Source organism: Rhipicephalus sanguineus, chromosome 1 (genome assembly GCF_013339695.2).
Source record: "Rhipicephalus sanguineus isolate Rsan-2018 chromosome 1, BIME_Rsan_1.4, whole genome shotgun sequence".
In the NCBI taxonomy this organism is placed as follows: Eukaryota; Metazoa; Arthropoda; class Arachnida; order Ixodida; family Ixodidae; genus Rhipicephalus; species Rhipicephalus sanguineus.
The window spans coordinates 251,838,809-251,859,210 of NC_051176.1; the positions used below are offsets into that span (position 1 = coordinate 251,838,809).

The 20,402-nt window shown below is 47.2% G+C and overlaps 1 protein-coding gene across 1 annotated transcript in view; it reads right to left on the minus strand.

Moving 5' to 3' along the window:
- The window catches only part of LOC119377771 (uncharacterized), a 31,236-nt gene extending 11,840 nt beyond the window's left edge, over window positions 1-19,396 (minus strand). Inside the window, exons 1-4 of the mRNA XM_037647100.2 lie at window positions 19,196-19,396; window positions 18,897-19,070; window positions 17,879-17,998; window positions 5,940-6,008 (exon numbers count right to left, since the gene is read on the minus strand). Of these exons, the coding sequence (XP_037503028.1) occupies window positions 5,940-6,008; window positions 17,879-17,998; window positions 18,897-19,070; window positions 19,196-19,228 (396 nt within the window). The 5' untranslated portion in view covers window positions 19,229-19,396. The remainder of the gene's footprint in view (window positions 1-5,939; window positions 6,009-17,878; window positions 17,999-18,896; window positions 19,071-19,195) is intronic.
- Between the last annotated feature and the right edge of the window lie 1,006 nt (window positions 19,397-20,402).

Sequence of the window (20,402 nt, forward strand, 5' to 3'; positions counted from 1 at the left end):
AATCAGATTTCGGCCTCAACATGGAACCGAGGATGGCCTAGACTACCTCTCCCCTGCGATGCTCATCGGTGGTCGCTCACGCCGTGTGCAAACGTTGATTGCAAGGGACATACATCAAGCCTCTGACAATGTCAGCCATGAAGCAATCCTTGAGGTTTCGCGCTTCTTTTCCATCCGCATCTTAGGCAATAACTACGGCCAATTCAACACACAACGTAGAGTGCCACAGAGGTCTGTTCTTGCACCAACATTATTCAATGTTGCACTACTACCGATGGCGTGGAAGCTATCAAGCATTCCAGACTTAAGATTTTTTATGTATGCTGATGGTGTGATGGTATGGTCGACCCACTCTTCTCTGGACCATCAAGTGCAGGCACTGCAGGCAGCACTTAATGCCGCATTTTGCTTCAGTGGGACTCGCACACTCACAAGCTTGACCGAGCTTCTGTATGACTCACGCTTGATGGTCGTGTTCTCACTGAGGTGTCTACAATCCGTGTCCTTGGGGTAGACTTTGTTGCATCTGGATCTGCCTCACTATGGCTTCACTCTGCACACAGAACCACCTCTGGCATGCTTCATCTTTTTCGTCACATCGGCCAGCGAAGTAGCAGAGCGCGAACTCGTATCACATGGTAACTGGTATGCTCGGTATTCCAACCTCGATTGGTGTACCATGCACAGTTTCAGCACTTCACCAAAGCAGAATAGACATAATTGGAAAGCCTTAATTGTGAAGCCATGCATGTGAACACAGGCCTTCCAAGGTACACACAGATTCCAAAACTCCAGGCAGAAGCACAGCGATTCTCCTACTGCTGCCGCCTTAGTTAATTACATGAACCCTGAAGCCCCTTTGCTTGACAAACCTACATTGTCACTGCCCCGGTGGCGTCATTGCCAAGTGACCACCACCAAGCCACTTCGATGTATCGTCAGGAGGTGAATAGAAACACTACTTCTAGGTACACCTTCTCATTCCGCCCTTTATTTTCAGCCCTTCAGAAACGAACTAAGAGCATATATGGACGCCAAGTTGCCACAGTCTATACTACACACCTCCTTAGTGTGCCCTTCTCACCCACATGTTAACCAGACATGCCCTTATGCACAAGGCATCCATCCCTATTGCCTCCCCAATAACAGAGTTGCTCTCTGTGATGGCATTGCCGCACTTCAACTGCTCGTTAAGTTGCAACACCCATCAAGTGTGATCCTTTACACGGACTGTTCGCGCACTCTGTTGCATTGACCATTCTGTGGGTGTAGCAATGCAATTTCAGCATTATGCTGCAACTTATCTGTGTTCGAGTGTGTTGGATTCGCCAATCTAGTGTTCCGGCTCATACCGCGGCAGATGCCGCTTGCCATCCTGCAACGGTCATGTACCCTTACCTTTGCTCCTGCTGTCATCCTCCAACACTGTAAACATTCACAAATGAAAGCTTTGGCGCACCCCATGAGCTCTCATATCTCCGTGTGGTCATGAGCTCCCATGTGGGCTCACTAAGAGGAGGTATTGCTCCAGAGTTTACGCGAGTGCAGCTGCGATGCCTTCAATCCACGCGATGTGGGGGTACGCCGAAACAGCTTCGAGCAGTCTATTTTGTCTGTACCAGTGCGGGTAGCCGACCTGAACCACCTTTTATGGACATGCCCTGAGCTACAAGCGGCTCATCGACGCCACCTGCAGTGAGCAGGACTTCAGCACACCAGACCGCCCGACTTACAGCACTGGTAATGCAGTCCGCATCGTGGGTCCCTTCTGGACTTCAAGAAGGAAACAAATTTGCACAATTTTTTAAAATTGTATTGATGCCGTAGGGCAAACTAAAAAAATAAAATAAAAATTTGGTAGTGCCTTTTGTACTAGCGTAAATATTGTAAATAAACCCAGTGTACCCTAATCGAATTGTGCCTTCCTAAACGATGACAAGGAATTCACTACATTTCCTGGTGCAGAAACCCGGGAACAGATTGTTCAGACGTCGACCAGACCCAGCCAGTACAGCTTCAATGACAACCATGAAGATGCTGAAGAAGAAATGACAGATGCTTCGCACTCAAGTTATCGACATCACCAACAAGGCTGAAGAAATCCTGGCAAATGAACGAGCCTCTGACATTGTTGCAGTAAGCGCGCTCATCAAGCATTTACTCCTTCTTCAGAGAGAGCTCAGTGAAGTGAACACCGCTAAAGAACCGCACATTTCAGACAATGACGGAGAGGCTAAGTTCTAAGAGGTGCTGGAATACAGAGTTCATTATAAAAGTAATGCGCATTTCTTGGGAAAAATAGATTTATTGATGGGACCTGTACAAATGGTTAAAATTCTTCAAAATACTCTCCCCCTGCATCAATAGACCTGTAGACTTGTCTGCCACAGCTGGAAGGCATCCTGAAAGTACTTGACGGGAATGTCTCTAAGGAACATTGTAACCTGCTTTTGGATGTTTTCATGCTCTCCCAAATGCTTTCCTTTCAGCTCTTTCTTGAGTCAGGGAAAAAAGAAAAGTTGCACTGAGCCAAGTCAGGACTGTAATGGGAATGGGACACCACAGGGGTGTTGCTCGGGGCATTGTCATGGTGGAGCTTGACCGTGTCTTTGATGTCAGCCCTCACCCGTGACCCGGCTTTTCAGTCTCTTGAGCACCTCCAGTAAAAGGCAGCATTGTCAGTTTCTCCCCGCAGTACAAACTCAATTTGATGGATGCTCAATCGACGGTCAGAACGCAAAACTTCGCGCACACAGTCCACATTTTCATTGTTTTTAGTCATTGTTGAGTGCCCAGAACGGGGTTCGTCAGTGACCTCCTCCAGGCCCTCCTTGAACACCTTGTGCCACCTCCCAGACTGTGACCTTGAAATGCAGTAATCCTTGAAGGCCTCTTGAAGCATCTGGAATGTTTCGGTCGCGTTTTTTCGAAGCTTCACGCAAAACTTGATAGCATATCGCTGTTGAAGCGAACGCTCGATCACGCCGTGTTACAAAGTCGAAAAAAACATTTCACGCGCAGGCACGTCCTTCTGCTCACAATGCTCAGAGTAAAGTGGTGACCAGCTGCGTTGCAAGGGCAGATCCTTCACCAAATTGCCCCACCGGTTTTACTGCGCTGCCACGGATAGTCGCATCACAATAAAATCATGCGCATTACTTTCATAATGGACCCTGTATGACAAGACTGCAAGCAATCTCGGCTCACTGAAAGCAATAAATCGAAGTTTGACTGAGGGAGCACAAACAAGACATCTCACTGCGAATCGACCAACCGTAGAGGTTCAGATTTTATCACAAAGGGGAGGCTTCCCAAATTGAAGTCACTGAATTTCGACAGCAAGAGGAAATTTTGGCAGCCATTCACAAGAACCCCGATCTGTTATCGGGGAAACTGCGCAAAAAACGTGGTCAAAGGGAGAAAAGAACAGCACAAGCGCATACTAGCAACTGAAATTTTTATTGAAAACATGCAAAATATATAGGGCAAAAACCACGTGTGCGTGATTAAACACCAGAATAAACCTACAAATGCGCACCAAGATAACCAATATCTGCTTTGTGTAATGCTACGGAAGGCTTGGAGACACAGCTGTCTCCGGCTTTGAAAATAAAATAAGCTTCAACAACTCACATGTCGTACGCTCTTTGTGCCACGCAAGAACCTTGGTTCCTCGGAAAACTGGGCTGCAGTTACAATCACGGCAATGTAATGACAGGTTTGTTGAAGGCTGTCCTTTCATTGATAACCGGTGGCATTGGTGTAAATCGCCGGGGGTCGGGAGGGCCTGACCCCCATTGTGTTGAGCCTGGCGGGGGGGGGGGGGGGGGGGGACATGCCGAGCAAGTGTTCCCCCTTGGGATGTTTTTTTCAAACATCGTATATTTGAATTGCTCGGCAGTTAAGTATAGCACATTCAACATTTTTTTAATGGCTGTTTATTTTGTAGTGTGTGCCCGTGTTCAATGCCCCTCAGCTGCTGTGTGAGACTATTGAGATCGCAACTGCCGCACGACCGGTTTTAGAGAAAAATCAGTAGAACAATGTAATTACACGAGCTGGGACCCCATGCTCTTTTTTTAATTTTACTTAAAAACATGATTTTAATTCCTATACAAATAAAAATAAAACATTTATAAAAACAAACAAAATGGCCGCAATAGCAAGATGTGTCCGCCCTTGTGATTTTTCTGGATTTACACCACTGACCGGTGGTCATTCAACCTCTCATTGAGACAACGGCCGGTCTTCCCAATATAGTTGTTACCACAAGAGAGAGAAACAGGGTACACCACCCCCTTACCACATTCTGATAGGCCGTCCCTATGTTTGACCTTACACTCAAACTACTGTGCGCGTGTGTGTGTGCTGTGTATGTTGAACTGGTGATGGACATGAGTGCCGACAGTTTTGTTCAAGCATTTCGCCACCTTATGTCATGCAGAGGGTTGTGCAAAGTCGTGTATTTGAACAACGCCCAGACGTTTAAGAGTGCTTCGAAAGAGCTCGCAGTTCTTTAGAAAACTCTCTGGCACCTTGAAACACTGAGAATTTTTGCTAATGCCAACAGAGCATGAAAAATTATCAATGAATATGCGCCATGGTGGGGACGGTTTTTATGAACGCCTTGTTCACAGCATAAAAACTGCCTTGAGGAAGGTTGTAGGCCGCCAGTGCCTTGACTTTGTTGAGCTGCCAACAGTACTGCAAGAAATAGCAGCTCATATCAATTCTAGACTCCTCACACAAATGCAGGACCAGTGGAACGACGGTGCCCCATTAATCCCAGCCAGTTTTCTTACTGTCAGACGCCTTACCACTCTTCCGGAAACCGGAATCGCAATGTGGGAGTCAAACATGTCTCCCCTTCCGAAACCTTTGGAAGAAGCAAAAGCAGATGCTCCGCACGTTCTGGAAGGCCTGGCAGCATGCATATCTTTTGCAACTGCACTCAGATAATGCATCGAAACAAACAAAAGCGGCAGGGCATAAGGCTGGGGACCTTGTGTTAGTGCAGGAAAATATCCCACGCCCGCTATGGAAACAAGTAGTCATCGTTTCCATTTTTTTCAGGTGAGACAAGAAAGCCTGCTCGTGCATGGTCAGGATACCGGAGGGCAAACTTGTGAGGTGCAAGTTTTGGAACACTGCAATGAGCGAGCCCATTTGGCGGGGCAGCGTTGTGAATGGCGTGCATGTTTTTTCGTTTTGGTAATGGTGACATGATGACAGAGCCATTCACCGGTTTTTAACAAAGCCACTTCCTTCAACCCCGTCTGGGAGAAAGAGAGGAGTCTATGAGGAAAAAAGTGGGTCCTAATTGCAAACAGGGGAGTATGGTGCGGGAGCGGGAGTTGACGAAAAAGAGCAGTCAAGTAAAGATGAGACAACGGCTGCTCTGACAAATTTGCTGCAATGAATTAGTGTCTTTTGTACCAGTGTAAATACTGTAAATAAACCCAGTGTACCCTAATCGAATTGTGCCTTCCTAAACAATGACATCGACAACCAAAGGAACTCACTACAGTGTATGCTTAACTAATAAGTCCACTAATTACGATTTAATTAATTGCTGTAGGACATGTTGCAATACATGAATTGTCGGACAGTGCTAAACACATTCAATACATTCCGAAGACGACATTCCTCACTAATTTCCCGCAGCACTTATAGAGGTTTCATTTCTAGTCAACAGAAGAGCCGAACACTATGAAGCATGTATCCACTTGTGCAAGCCTGTGACTAACGCCATACTGCACAATGTGGTTCGTGTTATGCAGCCTGTGCAGTTCCCTACAGCTTTTCAATAAATAGCAGTTCTTTATATGTCAGAGTCATTCACTAAAAGGCTTGCGGAGGGCTTTTCATAGGGGAGAGTCATCTTTAGCAGATCGGTGAAGGCCTCTTCCTGTATTCTTTTTACCCAAAATAAAACTTACATTTGTCTCTTTCTGCCACTGGTCAATTTGCAGGCGTCGTCGAGTGATTATCTCAGCTGCCTCCAACGTCTGTAAGTAATAAAATGCAATGAACAAAAGAAGGGAATTTTTTTCTAGGGGATTCCTTCTTTGTTAGACACAACCAAATTAATCCAACACACAATTAAGCCAAGAAAAGCATAGTGGACATTATCTTTTGTTCTTTAACTGTAGTGTAGTAATTATGACAAAGTGAATTAAAGTGGATGAAAAATCACCCTTTCTGTTGCTGGAATCTGAACCTGCAACCTTCGAAGTGCAATGAAGCACTCAGAGCGCACTTACAAAGACTTTGAAAGATGCTGCCAGCACAATACATGCCACATACCATTTATCTTTAACATCAATAGAAAAACCATTTGACCACACATGCCATAAGGCAAAGCTGACAGGAGTTAAAAGTGAAGTGGCTATGATACAGTTTGGAATTAGATTTTGGATATCTTAGTGGGTGATTATGGAAAAATTGAGGTTTGTTTATATAAAAAAAAAGATATTTATTAAAAAGGCTGCTTCAGCCCCAAATACAGCAATCTGTAAATGGTCAAAATGCATTCAGAAGCATCACAAAATGGTTTGCACACATCATAGGCACCACATAATAATTGAATCTGGCTGGCCCAATATTCAACTGACTCCGTAATTGGTCATTCACCTTGGAGTGATGTTTCAGGGGTGCAACAGCAGAAATAGGATTTGGTACAATTCTTGGAGCAGCAAAATGTTACTTTTGGAGCACAAAAATCCAAATTTGGAGCAGGTTCCAAAAAAAAAAAACCTGAATTTTTATCATGAAATCCCAAATTTGGAGCAGTATAGCAAAGAAGGCTTGCTTTTAGAAAAGAAAACAAAAAAAGTCACAGTTTCACTGCAAGGGCGAACCAATGAATGTGGCAGCAAGAAATTGGAATGTCACGTGAAGAATGACAAGCAGCTCGATACTTGCAGCACGCCGCTGAAGCACAAAGAAGGACGCCCGAAATGAATGCACAGGTATACACAGGACAAGCGAGAATTAACAACTGTCACAGGTGTTACGTCTTTGTGCTTGAGCAATGCGCTGCAAGTGTTGACAATGTTTGTTTGCTTCCTCAAAATTATGGCACACACCCACTCTGGGACATTGGCCACGACTGTGTGTCGACAATGGAGAATCAGACGCTCTTAGATATTTATTTTTCTTTTAAACTGCAGCGCGTGGAGTGACCCCTCTGCGTCTCCTGCCACACGGGGGCGTCTGAAACCAGGTGTGCCCGGTGTTTTTTTTTCGTTCTACACCACGAGTGGGTAGAAAAAGGGGCCACTTTGTTGTGCGTGTCTCATGGGCAGTTTTCAAATTGAAAGAAAATGTAGGAGCGTAGTGTGATAGAAAACACACTCAAGCTCCTCCGAGGTCTGCGTACCGTTAGTGGTAAATGGTGAACATAAATAGCTGACCGTTATTTCGCCGGCACACACATGGCGTGTGGTTGAGTTGTCTAACGCAGCGCGCTGGGGAGCGAGGGGTTGCTGGTTCGGATCCCCGGTCGGGTACTTCAGACTGTTTTCTTCTTTTTATGTTTCTTTGTGCCTTTCTTATATATATATATATATATTGTTACGAATATATTTAACTTATTTACAATATGGAATTGTCCAGCAGTCAAGATGGCGGTTGTGTATTCTCAGAACACCGACACGTCGTCTGCCTCTTCTTCGCACACCTCCCCACAGTCATAGCTGCAACCCCACTACATCGACCTCCGGCGGCGAAAGCGCCGACTCGGCGCTTGTTAGCAGGTGGTGGGCGAAAGGTACGGCTTCAGGCGAGCGACGCGGACGACGTTGGAAGACGTAGAGGGCGCCGTGTGGTCCAGAGGGGCGATGTCATAGGTGACCTCAGTCACCTGGCGTAGCACACTGTAAGGGCCGGAGTACTTGGGCAGAAGTTTTTCGGCCAGGCCAACATGCCGAGACGGAGACCACAGGTGAACGAGGTCACCCGGATTGAAGCGAACGTTCCGGTGGCAGCTGTCGTATGTATGTTTCTGGCGGAGTTGCGATTCCGAAAGGCGTCGATGGGCGATCTGACGGGCCTTTTCGGCTGTGCTAATAGCGTGGCGAGCATATTCGGTGGACAGGTGGGCAGGGGTGGGTACGAGCGTGTCGAACGGCAAGGTCGGTTCTCGTCCATACAAAAGGTAAAAGGGAGAATATCCAGCAGTGTCGTGGCGCGAGCTGTTGTAAGCAAAAGTGACAAAGGGTAGCGCAATGTCCCAGTCGCGATGATCAGTCGAGACATACATGGCGAGCATGTCAGTGATCGTGCGATTCAAACGTTCTGTGAGTCCGTTCGTTTGGGGATGATAGGCCGTCGTAAGCTTGTGCTTGGTTGCACAAGAGCGAAGTAGGTCCTCGATTACCTTGGATAAAAAGTAACGACCTCGGTCCATGATGAGTTGACGAGGAGCGCCGTGATGTAAGATGACGTCGTGGATCAAAAACTCGGCGACGTCTGTAGCGCAGCTGCTCGGGAGAGGTCTCGTAATGGCTAAACGGGTCGAATAATCCGTAGCGACGGCGACCCATCTGTTACCGTTGTTAGAAAGTGGGAAAGGTCCCAAAAGGTCGAGGCCGACACGAAAAAAAGGCTCAGCAGGTACGTTGATAGGTTGAAGGAGCCCGGCAGGGTGCACAGCTGGCTTTTTCCGGAGTTGGCACGACTCGCAAGTAGCGACATAACGATGTACGGAACGGTAGAGGCCGGGCCAGAAAAAGCGTCGGCGGACACGGTCGTACGTTCTGGCAACACCAAGATGGCCGGCCGTTGGTACATCATGTAGTTGCTGAAGTACGGTCGAGCGGAGATGAGTGGGTACTACAACTAGTAGTTCTTGTCCGACTGGGCGCATGTACCGGCGGTATAAAATGCCGTCGATGATGACGAACATGCGAAGCAAACTGTCCGTCGAGTCAGTATTCAGGCGGGTGATTAGATCTCGTAGGGACGCGTCACGCTGTTGCTCGTCACCGATGTTGCCGAAAGCGGAGAGCGAGGAAATACAGATGGACGTGTCATCCGTTACGAGGTCTGGATCGTCGACGGGGTACCGAGAAAGGCAGTCGGCGTCTTGGTGTAGACGGCCGGACTTGTAGACCACTGTGTACGTGAATTCCTGGAGGCGCAGAGCCCAACGAGCTAGGCGCCCTGTTGGATCTTTGAGTGCTGAAAGCCAGCATAGAGCGTGGTGGTCTGTGGTAACGGTGAAAGGGCGACCATATAAATAGGGGCGGAATTTACCAACTGCCCATACAAGCGCCAGGCACTCGCGCTCAGTAATAGAGTAATTGCGTTCGGCAGGAGAAAGGAGCCGGCTGGCGTACGCAAGAACTCTATCATGACCGGATTGACGCTGGGCTAACACAGCGCCAATGCCATAACCACTAGCGTCGGTGCGGACCTCGGTTGGAGCGGACGCGTCGAAGTGGGCGAGGATCGGCGGTGTGGTGAGCAGCGTAATGAGGCGGGAAAAAGCACTGGCTTGGTCACGACCCCACCAAAATGGCACATCCTTCTTGAGAAGGTCAGTGAGGGGGCGCGCAATATCTGCGAAGTTTCTGACGAATCGTCGGAAATATGAGCATAGGCCCACAAAACTTCGAACGTCTTTGGCACAAGTTGGTACGGGAAAATCGAGGACAGCGCGAACTTTGTCGGGATCGGGTCGGATGCCAGATGAGTCGACGAGATGCCCTAGAATAGCAACTTGGCGATGGCCAAAGTGGCACTTCGATGAATTAAGTTGTAGCCCAGCCGCACGAAACACGGAAAGAATAGACGAAAGTCGGTCGAGGTGAGACTCAAAGGTGGGAGCAAATACAATGACGTCGTCCAGGTAACAAAGGCAGATAGACCATTTAAAGCTGCGCAAAAGCGTGTCCATCATCCGCTCGAACGTGGCCGGCGCATTGCACAAACCGAACGGCATGACTCTGAATTGGTAGAGACCGTCAGGCGTTACAAAGGCGGTCTTCTCACGGTCGAGGTCGTCTACGGCGATTTGCCAGTAACCAGAGCGTAGGTCTATCGAAGAAAAATAGGTAGCACCATGAAGGCAGTCCAAGGCGTCATCGATACGAGGAAGCGGGTAGACATCCTTTTTGGTGATCTTGTTTAAATGACGATAATCCACGCAGAAACGCCAGGTGTTGTCTTTCTTTTTAACTAAGACTACAGGGGAAGCCCACGGACTCGAAGAAGGCTCAATAATGCCTTTTGTGAGCATCTTGTCGACCTCCTGTTGAATAACTTGGCGCTCTGATGGTGAAACTCGGTAAGGACGCCTGTGAATTGGAGCTGCATCACCGGTATCTATGCGGTGCTTGACTTGCGAGGTTTGACCTAAGGGCCTACCGTCAAAGTCAAATATGTCAGAGTAGGTCATAAGGAGATCACTGAGGTCTTTAACTTGAGAGGGCAAAAGGTCTAAGGCAATCATCTTGGTTATGTTCTTGTGCAGTGTAGAAGAGGTGACTGCGTCGACTCTATGCGGGTTTGGAGAGACGACAGCGGGCAGTTCGGGTGACACCGATGAGATCTGGCACTCGTACGACGGTGACAGAGTAGCGAGAGCAATGCCTTGTGGTAGGACTTGAGGGCTCAATCCGAAGTTCAGAAGAGGAAGGCACGTCTTGTTCGCTGTAATAGTTACAACTGTGTACGGAGAGGAGACGTTGCGGGCCAGTAGAACACTGGGAGAGGGAGAGACCACGTAATCCCCATCCGGTACACTGGGATATGGTTCAACAGCGACGCAAGTTAGGGCTTGTGGTGGCAGACGAACAGCCTCAGCACACGAAAGTTTCGTCTGAACCACCTCCGACACGTCGGCGGACGCAGGCAAGTCAAGTTGTACAACACCGGCCGAGCAGTCAATGACAGCAGAGTGGTCAGACAAGAAATCGAGTCCGAGGATGACATCATGAGGACAATGAGCGAGAACATGAAACAGAACGGACGTCTGGCGGTCGGAGAACCTCACACGTGCCGTGCACATTCCGAGTACAGCCGGAGTTCCCCCACTAGCGACACGTACAAATAGGGACTCGGGCGGCGTAAGGACCTTATTTAATCGTGCACGGAGATCAGAGCTCATAATAGAAATATGTGCGCCGGTATCAATGAGGGCAGTAACGGGCAGGCCGTCCACTTCCACAGCAAGCAGGTTCTGGTCCGTAGTGAGGGTCAGCAGAGGGTTTTCAGGTCGGGGGTCGAATGCAGCATCACCTCCGGGAGCTGCATTGCTCAGTTTTCCGAGTATGGGCGTCCAGTAGGGCGAGGCGACGAATGGCGACGGGGCTGAGGTGACCGGGACCGACGATCGTGTGGGGACGGCGAACGGCTGGAGCGTCGGACCGATGTCGTAGGAGCCTCATCGTATGGTCCACCGTCACGAGCGGGAAACTGCAGGGGCCGGTGGTTGTCGTCACGTCGATAGCCAGCAAACGAGCGAGATGGAAAGGTGCGAGAACGACAGTAGCGGGAAATAGGTCCTACACCGTGGCAACGAAAGCAGATCGGCTTGTCGTCCTGCGTTCTCCACTGGGCAGGGTCACGATAGCGGCGCAACATTTCCGGTGCACGAGGAGGCGTTATAGAACTGACACGAGGTTCCGTCAACGAACATACCGGCTGCAGTCCGACATTTGCAAGCTCCTCCCTCACAACCTGCTGGATCAACGAGATCGTTGGTCGAGGATCATCAGATGGCCGCGTCAGGAAAGATGGTGGCGCCGCCGCCTCGATTTCTCGGCGCACGATGCGAACTACGCTCTCGTTGGTAGGCGGTTGACCGCATGGCGGCTGAAGGTCCTCGCAGGATGATGTAGCGGCCGTGTTCGGAAGTCGCATGAAATGCTGGGCAATGCGGCGACTCTTCAGCTCTTCGAACCGGCGGCACTCTTTGATGATGTCGTCCACGGTTGAGCAGTCTTTAGACACAAGTAAATTAAAAGCGTCATCCGCAATTCCCTTGAGCAAATGGCTTACTTTGTCACTCTCTGACATGTTGGTGTCGACACGACGGCAAAGGGCCAGGACGTCAAGGATGTAGGAGACGTATGATTCGGTGGAAGTTTGTGCCCGACAGGAGAGTTCTTTAGAAGCGGCCCGCTGGCGTCCGACGGCTCTACCAAATAGGTCGCGAAGCTTCTGTTTACAGGCATCCCAACTTGTTAAGTCAGCTTCATGAGCTTGAAACCACGCGCCTGCTGTTCCGCAGAGATAGAAGTCAACATTGGCGAGCATCATTGTAGGGTCCCACCTGTAGACCGCTGCAAACCGCTCGTACTTCGCAATCCAGTCATCGACGTCAACGCGGTCGGTGCCGCAGAAGTTACCGGGATCGCGCCGTTGAGTCAATACGACCGGCTGTACCGGCTGTACCGGTTGTACTGGAGTCGCGGTCGAAGCGGCAGCAGCAGAGTTGCTTTCTGTTGACATATTGAGGCTGTCAAGGACATGTCCGCTGCGGAGTTCCGTCTTGCGTAGTACCCAGCACCACCACCAAAATGTTACGAATATATTTAACTTATTTACAATATGGAATTGTCCAGCAGTCAAGATGGCGGTTGTGTATTCTCAGAACACCGACACGTCGTCTGCCTCTTCTTCGCACACCTCCCCACAGTCATAGCTGCAACCCCGCTACAATATATATACATACATATACATACATATACATATCCGGGACATGACTGCGATGGCAAAAATCCGTCGAGAGTATCCATATAATTGCTATCGCAATAAAATACGTACAAACCATTCAACATCAGCTAACTCATGCACAGTGCACGTGAACACTGCTATTTCAATAAAAGCAATGTGTTAAGCCACCCCGCAGTACGAACAACGACCAAGTTGCAGGGCCTGTCAAATAATTCGACAGGCACTGCAAATGCTAATGTGGACCTGCGAACCTGGTAACCTCGAAATTCGGGAGATTCGTAAAACAGGAGCAAGCGGGGGTGGAAAAAAAAGGAAACTAGCGTACGTTTTTGTCTATTTGTTTCTCAAGGCAGCAGAAATGCCATACACAGCAGCTCCAAATGATTGCCAATTATTTAGACGTTGGCGATATTACTAGTACTCGTAATTATGCGGCGCATGCATGTATGAGTAATTAAGAAACAAAATGTGCTGTGTCCCTGATAGCTAGTACTAATAGCCCCTTCTAAATCGCAGTACGCTTTTCCACACGACTCCAGTATACTGCGGCAAAAGTGGCTTAAAAAGCGTTCTGCATGCAATAAAACAAGCATCAGGAAATTTGAGAACCACTGAACCCGTATAAAGTCCAAATTGATAACATCCTCCGGCGCATAGTATGTTCTACAGCGGGTAAAAGCGCGCGAGTGCGGGCAACAAATGCGGCTGAAGCACAGATCAAAGGAACCAGCCCATCTCAGTTGCTTGGAGGGTGCATGCGATAACACCACTCCGCTCGGGAGGCCTGCCGTCGAAGCAGAGAGGAAACGCCCCACCCGTCTTGAACGAGCATGAAAAGATGCGAGGGAGAGAGGGGGGGGAGCGTCGCTCAAGAAGCAACTTTAAACTTTGATACTAAGGGCGCGGTCACGACCGCTGGCGCGCGCGCTATCTCGGCAGCCATCAGCGGGCAGCTCGTATACCCTTCTACGTGCTGCGCTCTCAATGCGAAGACCAGTGTGTCGGAATGGAACGAAAACCAAAAACGAAAAAAAAAAAGATATTTTTGACCGGAACGAAAACATAACCGAAACTTTATTTATTATTTCGTTCCGGAGTGAAACCGAAATTTTTTCAATCGTTTTTCGGTTCACGAGAAAACTTCACAACTGAGCTCATGCAATGTGCGTATCTTGGGGTACAGTATTAGCACATACCTCAGGCAGAAATCCCAAAGCAAAGATATGTTGAAATTGTGTGAAAAACGAAAACAGTGGCAACCAGAGATGTTTATATTAACGCAAGTGGACTTTTGTGCGCCTGTCACGCAGGCCAAAGTGGAGAGGGCATTGTCGGCGCTGAAGTTTGTTACAGTGAAAGCTGATTTTGGCGCCATAGCTGTCCGCTGCCACCGGTTTCCGTGACCGCTATTGCGCGAAATAAGAAAAAATGAAATGAGAAACAAATTTCTAGGATCGTATGAGATTTTAACCCGCGCCCTCTGTGTGGCGGTCGAGTTTCCACCACAGTGCCACGCTGGTGCTTGTAATTCCTTCGCAAAAATACTCTACACAGGCGTCATGTTGGGCAAGGAATCAACACATGCAATATAGCGTGGCAGAAGAGTAAAATAACAACCAGTCATCACACAATGCTAACTGCGCAAAGAGTGTGTGGTTTATTGCTTCCCACCGGTGTTGCGGAGTTGCCACTCTAATATTGGAATGACTCCTGAATCGTTCCACATTTTCAGTACCCCGGAATGGAATGGGAACAACGCTTGGAGGAATGGAATGGGAATGTAATTAAGCGCCTTTTGCACGGAATGGAATGAGAATGGAACTAAGTCTTTTTCTGAAAATAGAGCACGTTTTCGTCTGCGTGCTGTTTTTAAAACTTCAAACATTAGTAAGTCAAAGCCTTGAATTTAACAATAAAGCGGTATTTTTAAAATGGCTTGGCTGATTACAAGCACGGTACATTCATAAGCAGCGCGCCTACTACAAACCGAGGCATAAGTTAGTGTACAAACAAATGCATTATCCCAGCAGATACTGAAGGGAGAAACAAATTACCCCTGCGCGTTGGTTCCCATTGATAACCCCGCACGAAAGCGACAAATACTCTATGCACAGCCTGATCTTTATCTCACGAGCAGTTCAATACCTGACACACGTAAATAATCTTTTTGACAAGGAAGACATTGCATACCTGCGCACAGGTGAGCACAGAAAGTTCTCCTCACACCATCCATGCTTGCAAGGTGCGCTTGACAAGCATAAGTGCTAACAAGCAGTGCGGCCTAGTGTTCCGCATTCGATGCAAAGGCACAAGGTGCCCTAGCGGTGCACTGTTCCAACTAATACCAGCAGATCTAGAGGGTTTTGTTCCCCATTAACTAAACCTTAGCTTTCTCCATATTCACAACCTCTTCAGACGCGTGACAAAACTGCTTAGTCTTCTTGAATAGTGCTACTTTTGTCAGCACAAAAATATGCTATGTCATCGTTTTAGCATTAACACATTTAGGCTTAAACAATATTAAAACATCAGCATTTGCTCAAACATGCAGACCATGCAAATACTATAGGTAGCGGGAGAACTACCCTATGGGAATAAGTAGGATGGTTGTACTGCACGAGATATGTCACCATCGACCTTGGTAACGTGTTTTGCATACTTTTGCAGTTCTTAATGCGTCTGATGACATCAGCTTTATGGGGCGTTCATTCATAACTCGATCAAGATGCCTTTCCTACGCTGAGGAATTACAGGAATGGAATTGAACTGCCTGGCCATTCCCGGAGTGGGAATGGGCTAAGTTTTTTCATTCCGAGGAATTTAAAGAAATGGAATTACGGCAAGTTCTAATTGCCCGGAATGGAATTGGAATGGAATGGAGGCGCCCATTGTGCAACACTGCTTCCCACCAACTGCAAAGTGCTCAGCCATAATTCTTCATCATCATCAGCCACAGCACAAAGTGCACATAATGCCTTACAGATGTGTAACGGGTACCACGATTCTCCGAAGAATGACGAAAAATGGCATATTGGGAACTTCGCTACTTCATAAAACTTACGATGATTTTAGCGTAGTGGGTACCTTGCATGTGTACTTGTATTAGTTGCCCCAAGGGACTCTACAACGGGCTCTACAAAGTCCGCTCTTCCAGCTTTCCCTGTGACTGTGCTGCCTGTTCCGCGCAGGGATGGCGATCTTTTTATCAGAACAATGCTTTCACACATCAGAGAGTACACTCAATGACGTGCTGCTTCTGAGAACGTGCTCACTCCCTTGACACAAAGCACTGAGCCCACTAAAAAAATCGTAATTCATTTTTGAGAAATTAAATACTGACTTTGAAGGGTATACTGGTTTGTGCTAGTTGGTAAGAATTTGTGGTACAGTTACTTCCGCTCCTCTGAAGAACGTGTTTTACCCTTCTCCCACTTTCTTAAGAAGAGGGCAAGTAACTACATCAAAAATCCAATGTCTTCTATCATTACCGTAACTGCAAAATTTCCATACAAAAAAAAAAAACACTACGAACCGTTATGGAACAATTTTTTTCGTTCCGGAACAGAAACGGACCGGAACTTTTTGCGGTAGAACGAAACTAAAGCCGAAACAAAAAACATTTCATTACGACACCCTGGCGAAGACACTGTGCAGCAAGAGCATCTTTCCCTGGAGCGGCCGTATTCTCCTACACCAACGTTTTGTAGAGTTACGCGAGATCGGATACAAAAAAAGTTTGCTGCCAGCCTCACTTCGTATAACATTACAATTTGTTGCTATCGCATTCACTGCTTCGTCCTTGCGGTGAAACTGACTTTTTTCTTTTCTTTCGCAGCGGGGTTAGGGTCTGCGCGTCTGTATTGGATGATGATGCCCACACTGCAGATGACCAACGCGGCCTCCATTTCTCGCTAAAACTTGCGCAACTGAGAAAATATTGAAGCTGGTCAGGCATTTTGGCGCAGCGTGGCGCAATTGCAACAAATTTTATGGTTTTTGCTCAGCTTGGCGCAAAAATAAGGAATTGTATCAAATTGGCACAGCTGTTGCACCCCTGTGTTCTTGAAAGCTGCAGGTGATAGTATTCTGTGGTTGTATTAAATAATGATAATTTCTGGCATTTCACATGCCAACATCATGATATGATTACGAGTGGCACTGTTGTGGAGGGCTCTGGATAATTTCAACCACCCAGAATTCTTTAGCGTGCGCTGACATTGCACAGTACAAGGACCTCTAGCATTTCACCTCCATTGAAATGTTTTGCCGGCATCGACCAAGTTGCTTTTTGGGTCAGCAATCGAGCACCGCAACCACTACGCCACCATGGTGGTCACTGTTGTTTTAAACAGACACCATAGTGAAACACCAAATCAGTTTAGGCTGACAAGTTCTTCTTGGGAACGTCATTGTCATTAACTGCATTATAAGCTCATAACAAGTGTTGAAGTTTTATGTCCTAAAACCACAATATGATTATGAGGGACGCCGTAGTGGGGGGTTTGGAAAATTTCGACCAGCTGAGGTTCTTTTAACGTGCTCCTAAATACGAGAACATGGGCCTCTAGCAATTCGCCTCCATTGAGCCGTTGCAGCCCAGACTGCAATGCAACAATTCCAATTTGTGATTGTTTAAAGGTATGCTTAAAGGGACACTAAAGAGAAACAATGGATCGGTTTAGATCGATAAATTGTGCTCTGAGAACTCTGATGTCGTTAATTTCACCATCATAGGTTTATTAATAGAGGCGAAAATCAAGGTCAATGTTTCATTTTTAAATTTCGCGCTGAAATCTCCCCACATGACGTCATGATTTCAAAGTGTATTTATCGTATTTTGGCGCCACTGGCTCGACAAAATTACCCCAAACTTGGTATGTTATGTCTATGGGCCCCTCGGAGGACAATGTACTTTGTTTTTACTGATTAGGAACTAAGTAGTCCCGAGTAGGCGCCGTCAAAACATGTGACGTCACGGTGAATGGTGCGGAAACTGGTGGCGTCACCACCCACATTTTGTTTTTGCGTGTTTTCTCGCTTACTAAGCGTCTTCTCGCAGCAAGCGTGGTGTTTTTGGTATCGTGAGAAAGTACTTTACTAATATGAGACAAATCACTTTGCTCTTTAGTGTCCCTTTAAAAGAATTTATGTAGCAAAAATGCATTTCATGATCAAGGTGAAGATGCAACAATACTTTGCTAGCAGATGCCTCCAAAACGCTTTCAAAGTGTCTAGGTGAGTTCTGTGGCGGCGGTGTGGGCATCAGTTCTGTCCCTTCTTCATTCCTTGGTTCTGCATCATTTTCCAGCAGCTCCTGAAAAAATTTAAAGGAAATGATACTGCCACTCCGCACCACTGAGTGCACTATTACATAGTGCACTCAGTGGTGCACTATTACAACGTAGTGTATTACACTCAACGTAGTGCACTATTACATGAAGGCCTGTCCTGTTTTCGTTGCCCAGTAGATGTCCTGAAGTGTGCCACCATATCATCCAATCTAGGGTCTGCCTACCTCTAGCATAGCATAGTGTACTTGCTACTGAAGACACATAGATGACTGAGGAGTGATTGGACATCGTGGCCATGGTTTAAAGTTGGTATGATATGCCAAATTTTGTAGCCTGCCAAACAATATATACAGCTGTTTATGTTCTTGTTGCATGCCACAAACAAATATAGACTATGCAAGTACTTAACAGCATGTTCAATTGGGGTGGTTTGTACATCTTGTTTAATAACAGAATCATGAACAGCATGACATAGGAGAAGGAAAGGGGGCACAGGGTAGAGCACTGTTACAGCTCCGTCCTCTGCATCTTTTCCTTGCCCAGTGTCAGGCTGTTCAAAGTTCGGTTGTTAAACAAGCAGGTAGACATTTTCATGGTGCCTGAAACATCTGACACATTTGGTAAATAAACATCCTGTCGGTATCCACAGGAAATTTGTAACTTCTGGATGCACTATGTTTCTTTGTGGCACGACCTAGCCTCAAATCATTTTGACACACGAGCACCTGTGCATAACAGTGAAAACGCCCAGATTTCTTCCCACCTATTTCAGTTTTTGAAAGGAAAACGCCATCGTGAGGAATATCGACATGCGTAGCGTCTGCGTCCCTCGACGGTCGCACTACGTACGACGTCCGCAGTCGCAACTTGTCCCTTAATTGTACATTGTAAACATTACTGTAGTTGAGGACGAAGACTTACCTCTGCTTTGGCTAAGTTTTCTTCAAACTCTTTCAAGAGTGCCTCACAACCGACGAGGTTTCGCCTAGGTTCCCAGGTGTCTTCACTCGGACCGAAGTTTTTCCATCTTATAAGATACTCTTCCACCTTCTTTTTACCTTGGCGACGGATCCGGTGCTTCAGTATCTTCTCCACCTATTTCAGTTTTTTTAAAAGAAAATGGCATCTCAATATTCGAAAAGCAAACAGCTGTCTGCAAGGCACACTGTACGGGGAATTCAAACGTATCGCACACTGGCGCGCCGAATTTGACCGCATACCTCGTAAACATCTGTCTCGTCAGACTGGGACATCGCTCAGAATACTGCGAAATGCTAACACCAGCGTTTCCTTCTATCCCGTTAAGTAAATTTTCTTGACGCTGCTGCGCAAAATCGCACTTCACAGCACAATAAAACGGTTTGCTTTCCGAAGCTTACTCAAAACTAGCGTTGGCGTTGTTTAGCGTTGTTGGCGTCTCTAGGATGGATGGATGGATGCTATGAGCGTCCCCTTTAAAACGGGGCGGTGACATGTCTGCCACCAGGCTCGAAGAAAAAAAAAAAAGCTTCCTTGTTTCATGTTGGCCTAATACCTTATCTACATTGATTAAATCTATGTTATTATACCAAAAAATATAAATTCACGGTCCATCTCTCTGCCTCTTAAGGCAGAATGACCTTATTTTTCCGCCATTATTTATTTTTGTTCTTTATCTCTACTTTTCTGCCACCAATACTCTAACCGTCTCTTACTTATTTCTATCGCGGACGTGTTCAGCTTTCCATTGTTGTCCCTAAAACCCAAGGCTTCATGTAGACTCGTGCCCACACGTATACCTGGGTGAATATCGCCACATTCAATCAGTACATGTTCCATCGTTTCCTTAGTTCCCCCGCAGCATGTACATTGTTCTTCTTCGTTACTAAATCTCGCTTTATAACTACGCGTTCTAAGGCAGCCCGACCTTGCTTCAAACAGTAAAGCGCTTCCCCTTGAATTATCATAAAACCTTTCCCTCCTTATTTCGTTTTTTTCCTTTTCGGTAGTTACTCAGAGCCGGCTTCTTTTCCATCGCTGTCATCCAATAAGTCCTCTCCGCCTCTCTGACCTTCCGCTTAATGCTCCTTGTTGCCATATCGCCCGCACTGCCAGCCGTATATTTACTGGTGAGCCTCCTAGTTCTTTTTCTCCACTGCGTGTCCACGCTTTTTCTATACAAATACCTGAAAACCTTCTCTGCCCATCTACTCTCCTTCATTTTCCTCAGCCTCTCCTCGAATCTCATTTTGCTCTGCGCTTCCCTCACTTCAAAGCCTGTCCATCCCATATCACCCTTTACCGCCTCATTTGTCGTCTTCCCGTGAGCGCCCAACGCGAGGCGGCCCACCGTCCTTTGATTTACATCCATTCCTGATTGCACCTCTGACTTCATGCACACCACTGAGTTCCCAAATGTAAGCCCCGGAACCATCACACCCTTCCACA